We start from the raw sequence: 16,855 nt of genomic DNA on the forward strand, positions 1-16,855 counted from the left end.
TCCCAGTGCTTTAGGGATTGTGTATTGGTATATTTCCAAAGGGTTCATAAGGGGTGACGTGGAAGTGAATGACACCTATAACATATTCACGTTCTCCCATTTACTAGATTGATCGCCTGTTTACTAAATGTGATACCCATTCCTCGAATATGTCGTCCACTTCTTGGATAACTCACCTGAAGTGTGAGAACATGGGAAATGACGTGTACCAAGTCCACAACGGTGCATAGAAGAATTTAAGGGGAAATTAACCACACTCTCCTGAATAATAGTGGATTAACTGCCTCATTTCCACACTATCTTTGAAGCAATTACTGCTTTTTAGGAGTTTGAGATCTTGACCCAGGAACTTCTATAAATGCCTTAATCCTGAAACTGAAAGGGGATACAATCTCATTATACTAATGCCACATACATAGTTTCTCACCTCCCTGCGTGAGCTAGCTCTATAACCTCATAACAAATCCTAAAAGCCTTTTACAATCCTTAATCACCAGGGGTTGTCACACATTATACTTTTAGTAAGTAAAATTTATAATTAATGAAATTAAAATATCTGTTGACATACTTGTTGTTTATATATCCAAAGATAGACATGTATGTTTTTTAGTATAATTATTTTTCATTAAAGTATGTCCATTTAACATTACAATAGTTTATTGAAATGTATTTAGGTTTTCCCAAATGTGAACTTAGATACATGATTAAAGGATGAGAAACTCGCAGCGCAACCATTACACTAGGCACGGCACGGCCCAATGCTCGCCAAGCCCACGTCCAAACGACCATGTCCAAACGACCACGAGGACACGTCAGGTGAACGACCGTCCGCCCGAAGAACGTCTCCCCGGCCCCTCAAATACGTGTCGGACAACGAGCGGGTCCTCCCCATACGATCTCCATCCACTCATCGTCAACCCACGCCGCGGACACCTAAGTTGTGTCGGGCAGAGCCGTAACGGCATCTCACTCACCACGTCACCCAACTCCCCTATATTGTCTCCTTAGGGATAGGGGCAGTTGGACCAGGGGGCAGACCTTGGTCTAGGTCTTAACGCTTCTTACGCGTCCCCTGGCAGCTCCTCCTTGGGCCTAGCTAATCCAGCCCATTAGGAGCCTTGGCCCAGCGCTGGGGGCTCAATATAAATACCCCTTTCATGGCAAAGGGGCAGGTATTCTAACTCACACTCTGATAACCTCATTCTGTACCTTTTCTGACTTAAGCATTGGAGCACCTTGCAGGTACACCCCCCTCTCATTTCATTCTCCGGCCCATTCACCAAGACCTTGGAAGGCCCTCCTGATCAGGTAAGATCAGTGGCGCCGTCTGTGGGAACCAGCTATCCCCATCTTCATCAAACGAGGATCAAAAGCTCATTTATTTCTGTCCTTCCAACATGGCCGGAGAACAACATAGCGATCACAGCCGTCCCCTCGTCAACCACAATATGGACGACGGCCCGCCATCCCATGAAACGGACGCTCGGGACGGTCATCCATCCACCCCGTCTCCAGAGCCCCAAAACAACGGGGATGCCTCTCACGCCCACAATTTAGGGGCAGAGACATTTCATCCCATTCCCGTTCCCGTTGAAGGAGACGCCGTAATGATTGCCATGGTGAATGCCCTCAATCAGGCCGGTTCTATGCTCCACCAGCAACACGAACGAATCATGGCCCTCGAAGCCGAACGACAAGAGGCCCGACCCCAGCCGGTGAGTAGGATGCAACAACGTTCGGAGCCAACGAAGAAGCGAGGTCGTCGCTCTCCAGAACCCCACGTCAGCAGGGCCCGCGCCCGTCGTGACGGTGGTCGAGCGGGAACATCACCAAGGCGCGGACGCAGCCCCGACAACAACGAACTGTCTCCCTTAAGGAGCGACGAGGAAGATTTGCATTGCCCCCTGTCTCGGGCAATAATGGAAGCCCCGCTCCCCAAAGGCATGGAGAAACCACCAAATCTAGCTGTGTACGACGGGACTACAGATCCCGACGATCACGTCGACAACGTCAACGCGATGCTCGACTACCGCAATGATATAACCGGGCACCTCAAATGCCGACTGTTCTCAACGACCCTCAGGAAAGGGGCCATGGCTTGGTACAAAAGCTTGGCCCCTGAGTCCATTACGTCATGGAGAGTCATGAGGTCCATGTTCACCAGGCACTTTACAGCTTCCCGTCGTCACCCCAAGACCGAGGCGACCCTTGAAGCCATAGTGCAGAAGAAGAATGAAACACTGCGCTCATACATCGAGCGATTCAACCAGGAAGCTGTCGAGGTAGATACCACCGAGCACATGAAGAAGTATCTCCTCGAGAGAGGTCTCTTGCCCGGCAGTGAACTTAGCAGAGCCGTAGGGATCGAGCCTCCCCGCACCTTAAACGAGCTCCTGCATAAAGCCCAGGCCTACATCAGATACGAGGAAAAGCAGGTGGCGCACAATGCCCGCAGCGGACGTAACGCTGGGGAGACCGAGCACTCGAAACGCGAGGACACGAGCATTTCCCGTCGCAACGGAGACAAACGAAGAGAAGAAAGACCTCGCGAGCTCCGGGAAGGAAGAGGCCCCGCGGGCAGATATAGCGAGTACACCTTACTGACAGCTCCTCGAGAGCGTATCCTCGCAGAATGTATCAACTCTGAATTTAAGCAGGGCAGGGTCAGGTTCCCAAAACCGTCTGCACCAAAGCCCCACACCGACAAATCAAAGTACTGCCGGTTCCACAGAAGTCACGGGCACGTGACCGAAGACTGCGTCCACCTGAAGGATGCGATAGAAATTTTAATCCAAGAGGGGCACCTGAAGCAGTATACGAGGAAGAACGAAGCTCCCAGACACGGCGAGCCAGAGAAGAAGAGACCCCGGGAAGACACGCCCCCTGACAACTCTCCCTATCAAGTGGCCCTCTGCGTGTCACGACCGGAAGATTTCTTCCTCCCCGAACCATTGCCCGAGGGCAAGATCACTGCACTCAGCCCCTGGGAAAACTTCCCTTCCACACTGGTGATATCAGGAGGAGGAACTAACGGGGAATCCGCGGCCCTCTCCGTCAAACGTAAGTTCGACGAACTCCTACTGACTGCCCCCGAGCAGAAAGCGACATTGACAAAATACCGGGGAAAATCCAACCCAATATCCTTCTTCCTGGAGGAACTCCCGGGCGGATCCCCGAACTCGGGCATCCCACTATTGATAAGGGCAAAGATGGCCCAATTCGACGTACGACGCATCCTGGTCGACCAAGGCAGCTCAGTGGATATCATGTACGTCCACCTCTTCAAGACTCTGAAGCTAGACAAGACCAACCTAGCCCCCTACGTCGGATCAGATCTCCAAGGATTCAACGGAGCAACAACCAGACCGTGGGGATATGTTGAGCTCCTCGTCACCTTCGGCGAACAGGAAACGGCCAGGGAAGTCAAAATCCAATTCCTGGTCGTAGACTGTCCGTCTCTCTACAATTGCATCTTTGGACGTCCGACACTGGCCGAACTCACCGCGGTCCCATCCACCGTCCACCTAAAGATGAAATACTACACCAAATTGGGACGTGTGGTCACCATCCATGGTGACATCGAAGCAGCCCGGCGATGCTACGACGCCGCAGTAAAAGGACAGGCCGTAGTCAGCACGAAGAGCAACTGCAACAACAAAAAACTCAGGACCGGGGATCCTGCCCGAGGAATCAACGCCATCGACCTCGACTGTCGCATCGGGCTGGACGAGACCGAAGAGGGGAGGCTCCCCAAGGAACGCTCTCTCGGACACCCGGTCCGACCAATCCCCGACGGAGAGTTCGAACTCATTCCTCTTGGGGACGATCCGGAAAGGACGGTGAAGATAGGTAAAGGACTACCCGAGGAAACAAGAGAAGAGCTAGTAGCATGCCTCAAAGAGAACTCGGACCTCTTCGCGTGGAATGCCGCAGAAATGCCCGGGCTGGACCCCGAGATCGCGTGTCATAAGCTAGCTTTAGACCGGGCAGCCAAGCCCATAGCACAGCGTAGACGCAAGCAATCGCCCGAAAAGGCAGAAGCTGCCGAGCGAGCTGTAAAAGACCTCTTAGAGGCAAATTTTATTTCTGAAGCCCAGTACACAACCTGGCTCTCTAATGTAGTCCTCGTTAAGAAAAACAATGGAAAATGGCGCATGTGTGTTGATTATACTGATCTCAATAGGGCTTGCCCGAAAGATGCTTTCCCCCTCCCTAATATAGACATGCTCGTTGACAACTCTGCAGGTTTTAAACTCTTGTCCTTCATGGACGCATATAGTGGATACAACCAGATCCCTATGTCGCCCACAGACAAGAAACACACAGCGTTCATGACCCCAACGGGCAATTACTATTACAACGTGATGCCGTTCGGGCTCAAGAACGCTGGCGCTACATACCAACGCATGATGAACAAAGTCTTCAAGGACGAAATAGGGGACATGCTCGAAGTATACATGGACGACATGATCGTCAAATCACACGAGGAGACAACCCATGCTCGACACCTCGCGAAGGTATTCGAGCAGGCGAGACAGTGTAAAATGAGGTTCAACCCCGAAAAATGCACGTTCGGAGTCCGGGCAGGCAAGTTCCTCGGTTTCTATCTCACCAAAAGAGGGATAGAGGCCAACCCCGACAAATGCCGGGCATTCTCGGAGTTTCCGACCCCGAAAACCAAAAAATCGATCCAGTCACTCAATGGAGTGCTCGCCTCACTCTCCCGTTTCATCGCCAAGTCCGCCCAGCACGCATTGCCATTCTTCAGACTCCTTCGCAAAGAGGCTACCTTCGACTGGACCGACGAATGCGAGCAAGCGTTACTCCATCTAAAGAAGGTTCTGTCCCAACCCCCGGTCTTATCACGGCCATCAGAACAGGAAACCCTATACTTATACCTATCCGTGGCAACCGAGGCCGTCAGCGCCGTTCTAATAAGAGAAACCGACGAAGGACAAAAACCCATCTATTTTACGAGTAAAGCACTCCAAGGCCCCGAGCTCCGATATCAGCAAATCGAAAAGGTCGCCCTGGCCCTCATCAACACAGCGAGAAGACTACGATATTACTTCCTCGCACACACGATAAAGGTGAGGACCGACCAGCCAATCAAACAGCTGCTCGGGCGCCCGGATATGGCCGGGAGGATGCTCAAATGGTCACTGGAACTCTCCGAATTCGACATACAATACGAAAGTAGGAAAGCCTTGAAAGCTCAGGCACTGGCCGACTTCGTCGCGGAGATGACCCACTGCCCGACTCCAGCAGAGAGCGCCCACAAATGGACGATCTTCGTCGATGGCGCCTCTAACACATCAGGCAGCGGGGCCGGGATCATCCTCGAAAATGAAGAAGGGATCCTGATAGAGGTATCATTAGCGCTAGCGTTCCCAACATCAAACAACCAAGCCGAATACGAAGCCTTCCTCGCAGGCCTGAGGTTAGCCGAGGACCTGGGAGCAAAAGAGGTAAAAATATCCACCGACTCCCAGCTCGTGGCCTCACAAGTGCGAGGAGAATACCGAGCCAAGAACGACAACCTCCTCGAGTACTTGTCCCTCGTCAAAGAAAAACTTGATAGATTTGAAAAATGGGAAGTTCAACACATACCCCGCGAGCACAACACACGGGCAGACGTTCTCTCGAAACTAGCCAGCACGAGGAAAAAGGGTGGGAATAAATCAGTAATCCAAGAAATTCTCCCTCGGCCCAGCATCGACAAACTACCGCCTCCACTCGAGGTCAACGCTATTGGAGATGCCCGCTGTTGGATGACACCCATCTACAATTACCTCACACGAGACGAACTCCCGGCTGACCCGAAAGAGGCGACCACTGTCAAACGACGCGCATGCTCGTACGTACTCCTCGAAGGCAAACTCTACCGGAGAGGATTCTCCATCCCACTACTCAAATGCGTCGAGGAAGAGAAAGTCCCCGACATACTTGGAGAGATACACCGGGGAATTAACGCTCAACACCTCGGCGGACGATCGCTCGCACGAAAAGCCCTTCGAGCAGGCTACTACTGGCCGACCATGCAAAACGATTCGAAAGAGCACGTCAAAAGATGTGACAAATGCCAACGACATGCCGACATGCACCTCGCACCCCCGAACGACCTCAAATCACTGTCTTCCCCATGGCCCTTCGCGTGGTGGGGCATGGACATCCTCGGACCCTTCGTCACCGGATCATATCAGAATAAATACCTCATCGTCGGGGTGGATTACTTCACCAAATGGATCGAGGCGGAGGCACTGGCTAAAATAACCGCGCAGAACATTCTCCGGTTCTTCAAACGCAACATCCTCGCTCGGTTCGGTATACCCCAGGCACTTGTCACAGACAACGGGACACAATTCACGGACGGAGGATTCCAGGACTTCATCGCCAGCCTGGGCACCACACAGCATTTCACGTCTGTCGAGCATCCGCAGACGAACGGGCAAGCAGAGGCGGCCAATAGGGTAATCTTACGTGGCCTCAAACGCAGACTCGGTGAGGCAAAGAGGGCATGGGTCGAGGAGCTACATAGCGTGCTATGGGCCTACCGCACGACACCACATTCTACCACCGGGGAAACCCCGTTCCGACTAACTTACGGCACCGAGGCAGTCATCCCGGTGGAGATACGGGCGCCAACGAGGAGGACGGAGGAGCCCCTAGACGAGGAAATGAACGATGAAACCCTTAGAGCCGAGCTCGACCTAGTCGAGGAGATACGTTCCGAAGCAGCTCTCAGGGAAACAACCCTCAAACAAAAAATAGCACTACGCCATGACGCGAAAGTCATAAAAAGAGAGTTCCAGGTCGGCACCCTGGTCCTCAGAAGAAACCAGAAAAACCCGAGAGAGGGCAAACTGGCGGCCAACTGGGAAGGCCCTTACCGCGTCCGCGACAAAACGAGCAACGGGGCCTATTACCTAGAAAACCTACAAGGAGAACAACTCGCTCGACCATGGAACGCAGAAAAACTTAGACAATATTACAGCTAAATACACCACGGGGAGACGTGGCAGGTACGACCACGCTCTTCGTCCCCAAAACCCCAGGGAGGAACCACGAGACCCGGGAACGATCCGGGGTCACATAACAAACACAACCCTCCCCGACGGTTGGGATCTTGACCAAGACTCAACGTCGAAGTACCAGGACTGGCAGGGCACCCAGCTCGCGATGGGAGGGCCCAAGCCTCGGGACCAGGGTTCGAACAACGGACCCGGGCCTCGATACCCACGGGCACAAAGCCCGACACTTCGTCGGTTCCCTAAACCGAGGAGATTAACAAAGTCGAGTAGAGTACGAACTCATACAAACAAGTATCAAACACAAACGAGCACAATGAATGATAACGTAAATATTCATACATTAAAAACGATAAGAGCGGCCGAAGCCAAGTACGCCCGAAGGCCATATTACAACGCCCGAAGGCCAAATACATAAGGCACGCAGGCCATGATAACTAAAATCAAAGAAAAACAAATAAACTAAGACTCCGCTCGGAGCACCTCTTCATCCTCTTCTTCTTCTTCTCCCCCCAGCTCCTCCTCCGCTTCAAACGGGCAGATAATCTCACCATCCCGGACGCAGCAGTTATAGGCCGACCCTACTGTCACCAACTCAGGGTTCAGAAGCCCGAGCTGCTCGACAGCATTGTCGAAACCCTCTTTGAAGCAGGCCACGAGATCTTGGTTGAGAGTCCGAATATGCCCTAGCAGCTCACCGCGCGAACCAAGGGCGCGTTCCTCCTCGGTCTCATCTGCCAGAGGACGGACCTTTCCCTCGAGAGACTCAACCTGAGCCCGTAGGCCAGCGTTGTCCTCGGTCAGCTTCTGATGGTCGACCACCTGCTCTTCCAAGCTCGCCTTAGCAGCCTTCAACTGGTCCCTCTCCTTTTCCACCTCCTCCAGCTTCTGGCTCAGCCCTTCCTGCAGCTGATGCTCTTTTTTGTAGTCCGACAGATCTTTAGATAGTCTTTCCTTCTCCGTCCGAACCTGCAAAAGGGCATCCTCCAGCGAGGCGGTGGAGACCGAAGTGTCGGTCAAAACCATGGCCGTCTCCATCACCCGGATGACAGCAGCAATATCCCTGGCCAGATCTTTCCTCCGGGCAGCAACATCCTGGTCCAGAATAGCCTTGGCCTCAGGCGCAGGCACAGCAATCGACTCCTCGGCCTTGAAGAACGACCGTTCCACATAGCAGGGAGGTAGAAGATAGCTGCCCGGTCCATTCGAACTTCCTGGAGACGACCTGGTAAGGGCCCCAGCCGGACGCTTCCGTTTATGGAGGGGAGAAGCCGCTGGCGACGGACTGCTATCAGGAATGTTGATCGGGTTAGATCGAGGAGGAGAGGAAGGAATCACGCTCGCCGCCTGCGAGGGACTAGCCCCGGCATCGCCAGCAGTCTCCAAGGGACGGGCCACAGTTTTCTTCTTCTTCTTGGGCACCCGGTCAGGAGCGCCGACCTGATTCGCTAGCTTCAGCACCCGATCACGAGCATTGGGCATGGCACCTGCAAATAAATTACACACCAACATTAGCGAGCGAAGTCATAAACAGAAATAAAAAGCTAAACAAAGTCTGCCTACTCAATAACGCCAGAGCTTCCTCCTCGGTATCACACTCGAGCAGAGCCTTCGTATTGATATAACGCGCCTCGGTGATTAGTTCCCCGGCCTCATCCAGGTAGGGCACGCCCTGTCGATTCGCCCAGAACCCCAAGCTGAAGCTCTGCACGTAATCGACCAGCTTCTTGTACGCGAGCCTATCCTCCTCGCCGAGCATCGCATACTTGACTCGGTAATGCGCCGTGGAGAGATCGAAATGATCACGCTGCCACCTCAGCGGTATCTTCGACATCAGCGTCTCCTCCCCATTGGGTTCCCGCTGATAGTAGTATAGAGAGTGAAGGGCAGCCCGGGTAATCGGCATCACCACGTACCACCGGTTTTTGAAATGGCGAACAGAATCCTCGTACGTCTTGAACAGACGCACGGGCTGCTTGAAAGAAACCCAACTGTGGCGACCACGGGAACCGGACCTCTGGAGATGGAAAACGTGGAAGAAGAGAGCCCGGGTGCAACCAATGCCGAGGAACTGGCAAACTAACTCGAATGCCCGCATAAATGCGAGAGCATTAGGATGTAGTTGGGACGGCGCCAGCCGGAGCCACTTGAAGACCGACATCTGGAAGGAGTTGAAGGGCAGTCTAATCCCCGCCTCGCGGAAAGCAAATTCATACATGGTGAACTGCTTCCCCGGGAAATGATGGCAAATGCGGTCTTCTTCCTTGGGGGCGCAGCAATACCAGTTTGGTGGATCCTCCCGGCTTATGGTCTCGACCATAGCGTAAGCAATGATGGCCTCGTCACAGAAGTCTGATTCCTCCTCCAAGGGCTCGTCCGCAACCCATGAGAAGTCGACCTGCCCGGAAGAGGAGGCGTGTTCGGTACCATCTCGGACACTCCCATCCCCGACAGGGAGACGAGCGATTGTCGCGTCTTCGGTGGAGAACCCAGAATCTTCCCTCCTCGGTCGTAAGCGCCCGGTAGCACCTGAAACGCAGACAGAAAGAGTGAATTCGACGTCATATCAAATCCACCCTTCCACCGCAGGTCAAGTGAAAGGGCGTAGCGGCGACGGACACTAACCGTGCTCAACTCGGTGACGCGCGCATTCTATGGAGACCGGGCATAAACTTCATACAGCCTATGCAAGTATTGCCCGGCATATGAAATTTATGCCCGGTACAGCATGATCCCAACCCTATTTTCTACCATCTAATATACACCTACAGTCCACTACACTATTCCTAAGTTAAACCTAACCACATTTCTACAAAAATAGCATGCGTTTGACAGAAAACAACAAGGAAAAACAGTGGATCACAGTGGAAAATCATACCTGACATAGTTAAGTTGAAAGGGGTACGGTGGTGCCCGAGCAGAAGACGGTGGTTCAGATAGGAGGACGGGCGGAGACGTCGGTCCAGACGGTAGAGCGAGCAAACGAGGGAGAATGTGGAGAACTCCGGTGAACGTGTGAGCGAAAAAAGTGGAAATGAAGTTACTCAACCCCTTTTTTATAGGGCTTGGCACGTGGACCAACACGCTAGGTCATCATTGCCTAGCCTGCCTACGCCGTCTTTGCACACGAAACGAAGCGACCCCACTAATTCTGAGACACGTCTATCAAAGATAAGAAACTGAAACGACCCGAGCACCTATCCGTCTCCTCGACTCACCAAGACGCCACCTCCCCGCGTCATACCCACGTTTACCACAAGGAAGGTGCAGACCAACCGATCACCTCCATCCCCGACATTCCCGGAGAAAGGGTCGGTCATGAACAGGTCTGTTACGACCTCACCTGTCTAACGATCAAGCTTCCCCATCGTCTCGGGGAACCCTCAGTTGAAACATAAGTCATCTCTCTGGCTCAGAGACTCGACTTGGGGGGCTCCTGTTCTGGACTGGGCCATGACACTAGGCACGGCACGGCCCAATGCTCGCCAAGCCCACGTCCAAACGACCATGTCCAAACGACCACGAGGACACGTCAGGTGAACGACCGTCCGCCCGAAGAACGTCTCCCCGGCCCCTCAAATACGTGTCGGACAACGAGCGGGTCCTCCCCATACGATCTCCATCCACTCATCGTCAACCCACGCCGCGGACACCTAAGTTGTGTCGGGCAGAGCCGTAACGGCATCTCACTCACCACGTCACCCAACTCCCCTATATTGTCTCCTTAGGGATAGGGGCAGTTGGACCAGGGGGCAGACCTTGGTCTAGGTCTTAACGCTTCTTACGCGTCCCCTGGCAGCTCCTCCTTGGGCCTAGCTAATCCAGCCCATTAGGAGCCTTGGCCCAGCGCTGGGGGCTCAATATAAATACCCCTTTCATGGCAAAGGGGCAGGTATTCTAACTCACACTCTGATAACCTCATTCTGTACCTTTTCTGACTTAAGCATTGGAGCACCTTGCAGGTACACCCCCCTCTCATTTCATTCTCCGGCCCATTCACCAAGACCTTGGAAGGCCCTCCTGATCAGGTAAGATCAGGTTTTCCCAAATGTGAACTTAGATACATGATTAAAGGATGAGAAACTCGCAGCGCAACCATTACAAAGGACTAAGAATGACAATGGATACCCATGGGCATAACTTATAATAACATATAATGATAATAACAAAAATAAATCACATATATTTTATTTCTTCTTTTATCAAATAACTAATGATATTAAATTTAATAAAATAATAATAGTTTCATATTCAACATAATAATAATAATAATATTAATAATAATAATATTATTAATAATAATTTTAGATTAAATAAATTAATATTTAAATAATTTTACTAATTATTAACTGATGCGGATATCTGCGGATACAGATACCATCAAATATGTATTTGGACCCATAAAAAACAAATAATTAAATATTCGTTTATTTTACCCGTGAATATCTATTAAACTATCTAATCCGTATCCGTAACGGATTTCACCCGTGGATACGGATTTTTTTGTCATCCATACGTAGTACATAATAAAAAATAAAAAATCTCTCTTTGAAATTTGAGAAAAGTCTAACCTATTGTCCTTAAACTTGATGAGAATGACGACAATTGAAAATATTAGATCTACAAAAAAAAAAAAAGTGCTATGGAATTTATGGAAAATTTAAAAGAGTATTTACAAGAGAAATATGTTATAGAAAATTTTAAAAATTACTTACAAGACAAATATGTTATGAAAAATTTGATGAATGGTTTGGCGACTGTCTTCAAAATTTATTTATGATTATGCGATTCAAATTAAAAATCTAACAATAAACTTGAAATCTTTAAATGAATATGAATATTTTTTTATAATATATCATTAACTCATTTTTCTCCGAGTTTGATTAGTTCAAGAATATTTTTTATGAAATTAATAATATTATTTTTGTTTATAATGTATTTATATATTCAAAATAGAATTTAAGGTTTAAGAATATATATTTTTTAAATTAATGATATTAATTGCGTTTAACCAACTATTTAATAAAAGTGAAATTTGTTTTAATTTTATTGTCGTTTATAATCAAGAGGGAAATAGTAGGGGGGCAAACAAAATTGAAATAAAAATAAAACGATAAAATAAAAGAAAATGACTAAAAGGTGAAAAAGAAAAACCACTTTCAAAATTCCCGCCAAGAGTTATGAGAATTGCTGAGATATCCTCGCCGGAGATCCGAACAGTCCACGGAGAAGAAGATGATCAACACATTCTCTTCCGATTCGAGGCAATCGTCAAGCAAATTGAAACCGACTCCGCCAACAAGCTTCCACCTGACTCAGCCACCGTTAATCTCCGGCAATGCCTGACTCATCTGAGTCAACTCGCTCCGTTTTCCAACTCATTGAAGCTTCAAATTTGGAAACTCAGCTACCGTCTTTGGAACGTCTGTGTCGATATCTCCAACACCGCCACTATCCGCTCTTCATCATCCACCACAACCGCCGAAAAACAGGCGGAACTCCGACATTTGACAGCCGACCTCCTCTCAATCGCCAGCGACGTTACCGGTATTCCTTCTCCGGTGATCAAGTCGGCTTCGTTCTACTACAAGACCGGCTTGTTGTGGCACAACCTCCGGAAGTTTGATCTTGCTGCCCAATGCTTCGAGCGAGCCACCGATCTGATCTCAAAACTCGATGTCGCTTCGATAACTGACACCGGAGAACGAAAATTGTTGCTGGATTTGAACCTTGCCCGGTCCCGAACTGCATGGGAGGTTCGTGACCTGAACCTCGCGGTGGCACTGTTGAACCGAAGCAAGAGCATGCTCTCTGGTTCGTGCGAGGACTACATGGAGCTTGCGAAGCAATTCATGGCGTTTGGCAAATGCTCGCTATCGAAAAACAGTGAAGACGCGGATAATCGTGATTTGAGTGAGGCGCTGAAACTGATGAACGAGGCGTTGGAGAGTTGTGAGAAGGGATACGGTGCATCAAGAACACCGGAAGAGAAGGTAGAAATCAGAGGGTTAAGGTGGAAGGTTTTGAGGTTCATCGCCGCTATCCATTTGCAAAAGGATGAATTTGAGAGTGTGATTAAGTGTGTGAAGGTTTTGAGAGATTCTGCCGAAGGTGGTGATGATCATCCAAGCCTTTCAGTTTTGGCTATGAAGGCTTGGTTAGGGCTAGGGAGGCACAACGAAGCGGAGAAGGAATTGAGGGGAATGGTGATTGATAGAGGGATTCCAGAAGGTGTTTGGGTGTCTTCCGTGGAGGCTTATTTTAGTTCTGCTGGGACAGCAGGAGCGGAGACGGCGAAAGGGGTGTTTTTGGGGCTATTAGGGAGGTGTCATGTCAGTGCCGGTGCTGCAGTAAGGGTAGCGAGTAGGGTGCTCGGCGGCGGTGGCGAAGGGGGTAAAGTAAGGGCTAAAGTTGTTGCTGAGCTTGTGTCTGATGAAAGGGTGGTGACGCTGTTTGCAGGAAAGGAAGCTGCTAAGGATAGAACAGCAATGCATGCTGTTCTGTGGAATTGGTATAAATAATATTTTAACTCTTTGGTTCATCTTAACCTGTTTCTTCTGCTAGCTGCATGAGTGTATAAATTTGAATGTAGTATGTGATTGTTTTGTGCCCTTTGCATGATGATGACACTGTGGTGTGTGTCTTAAGCAGATTAACTTCGTAAATAGAACTCTTTGGATTTGTTATGTTAATGTTTTGTCATCCTAAATGTTTTCACAATATGTACTAAGTGTGTGAATGAATGTACCAAAAGTTTTTGAAGTTATGAAATTGCTAGATAGCTTTCTTGGTTGAAGTTGAACTGATCTAAGAGGAAATTCAATATAAGCTAATTGCTGTTCATATTTTTGTTTATTGAATATGATGTAAGAATACTATTGTGTTTGAATATACATATATAGTGGGTACAACATTGGCTATATAAGCTTCCTTTTTGGGGTTTTGTTTTCACAGCTTCAGAACATTTTCTGAATTAATGTCAAGTAAAACAGAAAGATACAATTCAAATCACATTCTTGTAAATAACCAATAGAATCAGGCGAGTTTTTCCATAAGTATGTCTATGCAGTTTTAGTGTGCAATGCATATACTATAATGTACAATACTCCCGAAACTACAGTTTTTATCTAATCAAGCAGTAACTACCACCTACATTCATTCTCTTGGTACATTTAAAGTCATCTAGGTTGACCCTTTTCTGTGGTTTTCAAATAGATTCTGGACAACTACATTCATTCTCTTGGTGCATTTTAAGTCATCTAGGTTGACCCTTGTGTCTTTATCAACTGCTTTCAGTGTATCTTTTTTTAATGACCCCTAGAAATTACATCCTTCAGAGCACTGCATCAGAAATATGTTGGAAGGGTTTACAATTTACTGGATGAATATTTGCATTTCATATGATTGGGCTACACCTTTGAAGATTTTCTTTCAAGTGATACCACTGATCTCAATATTTCTACGTGATTTTCAGTGGTGCTGACAATTTTCAGTCAAAAGATTATCAGACCAGTGCAGAACTTTTCGAAAAATCAATGCTATATATTGCACATGACACAGAAAACAGAATACTTAGAGCCAAGGGCTATAGAGTTTTGTGTCTCTGCCACCTTGGTCTCTTGCAGCTGGATCGTGCCAAAGAATACATCGATGAGGCTGAGAAGGTATTGTTGAAAATTAGACTTCTGAATTTGTTGCATTACTCAAATAAGAAAAATCATTCTTCTTTTTCCATCTCTGCAGCTTGAGCCCAATGTTGTCTGTGCTTTTCTTAAGGTACCCTCTTCTCTATCTCTCCGTGTGTATTGGTTCTTCTGTATCTATGTCACAACACACATATATACATAAATATAGGTGGCTTAAAACAGCTGACAAACTCACAATATTTTACAGATAGGTTTGGATCTTATGGAGACACTTTACATTGATTTCATAATCAATGTCTTAAGTTGGTTACTACTTATAACTAAGCTCACTTGCTTCTAATTAGAATAGTGTTGATAATTCGAATGACATGAGAACTTAAATTAACTTTTCATTTTTTTTAATTCAGTACAAAATTTATCTCCAAAAGAAAGACATCCAAGGTGCTATTACTCAAATTGAAGCAATGACCATGTGCCTTGACTTTCAACCAGATTTTCTCTCACTTTCAGCCCATGAAGCTGTTGCTTGCAGTGCTCGACCTGTTGCAGTTGCCTCTCTATCAACAATGCTAAACTTCTATGCTTCAGGAAAGTCCATGCCAACAGCAGAAGTAACAGTTATGCGCACCTTGGTCACTGTCCTATCTCAAGAACCGGATAATGAACAGAAAATTCTTAAAACCTTAAAACATGCCCATACCCGAGCATCCGAACTTGGTTCTGATTGCTTCTTTGGAAAAGAGGAGGTTGGAAGACGTGAGCTAAATTGGTTTGCTGTGACTTCATGGAATTATGGTACAAAAACAGGACATGATAAGAACTATGAATTGTCTGCTGAGTTTTTAAGACTTGCATCAAACTTTTATGCTCTAGTTAAAGGATCTGATGATGAGAACAATGTCATGGCTTGTAAATCATTAGTGCTTTCCGTGTCATCAATGATAGCTTTAGAATTTCAGAGGAAAGCTGCTATGTCAGAAACTGAAGTCAAACAGGCTGTAACTTTACTAGATAGAGCCGGACAGGTATGATAATGGTGTTTTCTTCATTACACGGTACCTGATAATTAGTCTTTTTCAAATCGGTCAATTTTTCTTGATAGATAAATTAATTTGTATTTTACTATCAAAAGTCATTTGTTTTTAATTTGTTAGGTTATATTTTAATTGTGAATCTTGATGCAGATGCTAAAGTCAATTTCAGCTGGGAACTCTGTTAATGATAGCCAATTGAATACCATTGCACCTGACCTTTTCTACATGCACACATTCTGTGCTTATGATGTACAAGGAAGGTTAAATGACATAGGATCACAACTCTTCACAGTGAAAAGTTTTGCCAGTTCAAAGGCTTGCAGGCCTCAGTACCTTCTTCAGATTGGCCTACATGCCTCACAGGGACCGCGGTCGAATCACGAAGTAGCCACCTTCGCTCTAAACGAGTGTCTCTCATCTTTCCTTTCATCTCCTGTTCCAGATTATCCAAATGTTGCTCTTGTTGTTCGCAAGCTTATAGCCATTGCTAGCATTCACAAGGGTGATAAAGATGATGATCTTGTATATAGCATGTACAAGCAAGCCTATAGGATAATGGTTGGTTTGAAGGAAGGTGAATATCCAATTGAAGAAGGAAAGTGGCTTGCCATGACTGCATGGAACCGAGCAGCAGTGCCAGTGAGGTTGGGTCAGATTGAAATGGGGAAGAAATGGATGAATGTTGGGTTCGACATTGCAAAACATGTTCCAGGCATGGAAGTTTACAAAGCATGCATGGAAGATGTCCTTAGCAAGTTAGAGAAAAAGCATTGATATGCATGAATTTCAAATCCGGTTTCTAGTTATAGAATACATATAAATTGTACAGGACAGAGCTTAGTTCCTGTAAATGTAGAAAGGATCTAGATTTTTCATTGGAAATTGTGTGTAAAGTACATACTATTGTCGGTTAGTAATTTTCCTCAAACATTTCCTTTATACCAAAAAAAAAAAAAAAGTCCAAACTAGTTGAGACTACTCTCCTGCAATTAAAATTTCCATGGTGTTCACCCACACCAAAATATTCACCGTAATTACATGCTACATGCTATGAATAAGTTTATCGTCAATAAAATTAGAGTTGTCACCGTGTTTTTATTATTTCCAAAAATAAAAAGGAAAAGTACGAACAAAACCTAAAGATAAG

General features: G+C 47.5%; 3 protein-coding genes across 4 annotated transcripts; 2 read left to right on the forward strand and 1 right to left on the reverse strand.

Annotated features, from left to right (window-relative positions):
• Positions 1–1,397: 1,397 nt before the first annotated feature.
• Positions 1,398–6,998, forward strand: LOC127130790 (uncharacterized). Its single transcript, XM_051059754.1, has 2 exons — positions 1,398–5,857; positions 6,497–6,998. Exons 1-2 carry the CDS (start codon positions 1,398–1,400, stop codon positions 6,996–6,998), a joined length of 4,962 nt encoding a protein of 1,653 aa, XP_050915711.1.
• A 347-nt stretch (positions 6,999–7,345) lies between these two features.
• On the reverse strand, positions 7,346–9,979 carry LOC127126915 (uncharacterized). 2 transcript variants are annotated; one of them, XM_051055949.1, is made up of 2 exons: positions 9,907–9,979; positions 7,346–8,515 (listed from the first exon to the last, which is right to left on the reverse strand). In XM_051055949.1, exons 1-2 carry the CDS (start codon positions 9,911–9,913, stop codon positions 7,491–7,493), a joined length of 1,032 nt encoding a protein of 343 aa, XP_050911906.1. In that variant the 5' UTR covers positions 9,914–9,979; the 3' UTR covers positions 7,346–7,490. The 2 variants fall into 2 exon arrangements, with proteins under 2 accessions (XP_050911906.1, XP_050911905.1); XM_051055948.1 differs by lacking the exon at positions 9,907–9,979 and adding an exon at positions 8,592–8,878.
• Positions 9,980–12,156: 2,177 nt separating this feature from the next.
• Positions 12,157–16,646, forward strand: LOC127126916 (TPR repeat-containing protein ZIP4). Its single transcript, XM_051055950.1, has 5 exons — positions 12,157–13,539; positions 14,503–14,692; positions 14,772–14,804; positions 15,082–15,699; positions 15,859–16,646. Exons 1-5 carry the CDS (start codon positions 12,209–12,211, stop codon positions 16,480–16,482), a joined length of 2,796 nt encoding a protein of 931 aa, XP_050911907.1. The 5' UTR covers positions 12,157–12,208; the 3' UTR covers positions 16,483–16,646.
• Positions 16,647–16,855: the final 209 nt, after the last annotated feature.

This window comes from Lathyrus oleraceus, chromosome 3 (assembly GCF_024323335.1).
Source record: "Lathyrus oleraceus cultivar Zhongwan6 chromosome 3, CAAS_Psat_ZW6_1.0, whole genome shotgun sequence".
Taxonomy (NCBI): domain Eukaryota; kingdom Viridiplantae; phylum Streptophyta; class Magnoliopsida; order Fabales; family Fabaceae; genus Lathyrus; species Lathyrus oleraceus.

Coding starts and splice junctions, on each gene's coding strand:
- LOC127130790 (XM_051059754.1), top strand. CDS start 1,398: ATGGCCGGAGAACAACATAGCGATCACAGCCGTCCCCTCGTCAACCAC. Junction 5,858..6,496: donor GTCAAACGACGCGCATGCTC/GTACGTACTCCT, acceptor CCTCAAACGCAG/ACTCGGTGAGGCAAAGAGGG.
- LOC127126915 (XM_051055948.1), bottom strand. CDS start 8,862: ATGTCGAAGATACCGCTGAGGTGGCAGCGTGATCATTTCGATCTCTCC. Junction 8,516..8,591: donor GGAAGCTCTGGCGTTATTGA/GTAGGCAGACTT, acceptor ATTTATTTGCAG/GTGCCATGCCCAATGCTCGT.
- LOC127126916 (XM_051055950.1), top strand. CDS start 12,209: ATGAGAATTGCTGAGATATCCTCGCCGGAGATCCGAACAGTCCACGGA. Junction 14,693..14,771: donor ACATCGATGAGGCTGAGAAG/GTATTGTTGAAA, acceptor CCATCTCTGCAG/CTTGAGCCCAATGTTGTCTG. Junction 14,805..15,081: donor TTGTCTGTGCTTTTCTTAAG/GTACCCTCTTCT, acceptor TTTTTAATTCAG/TACAAAATTTATCTCCAAAA.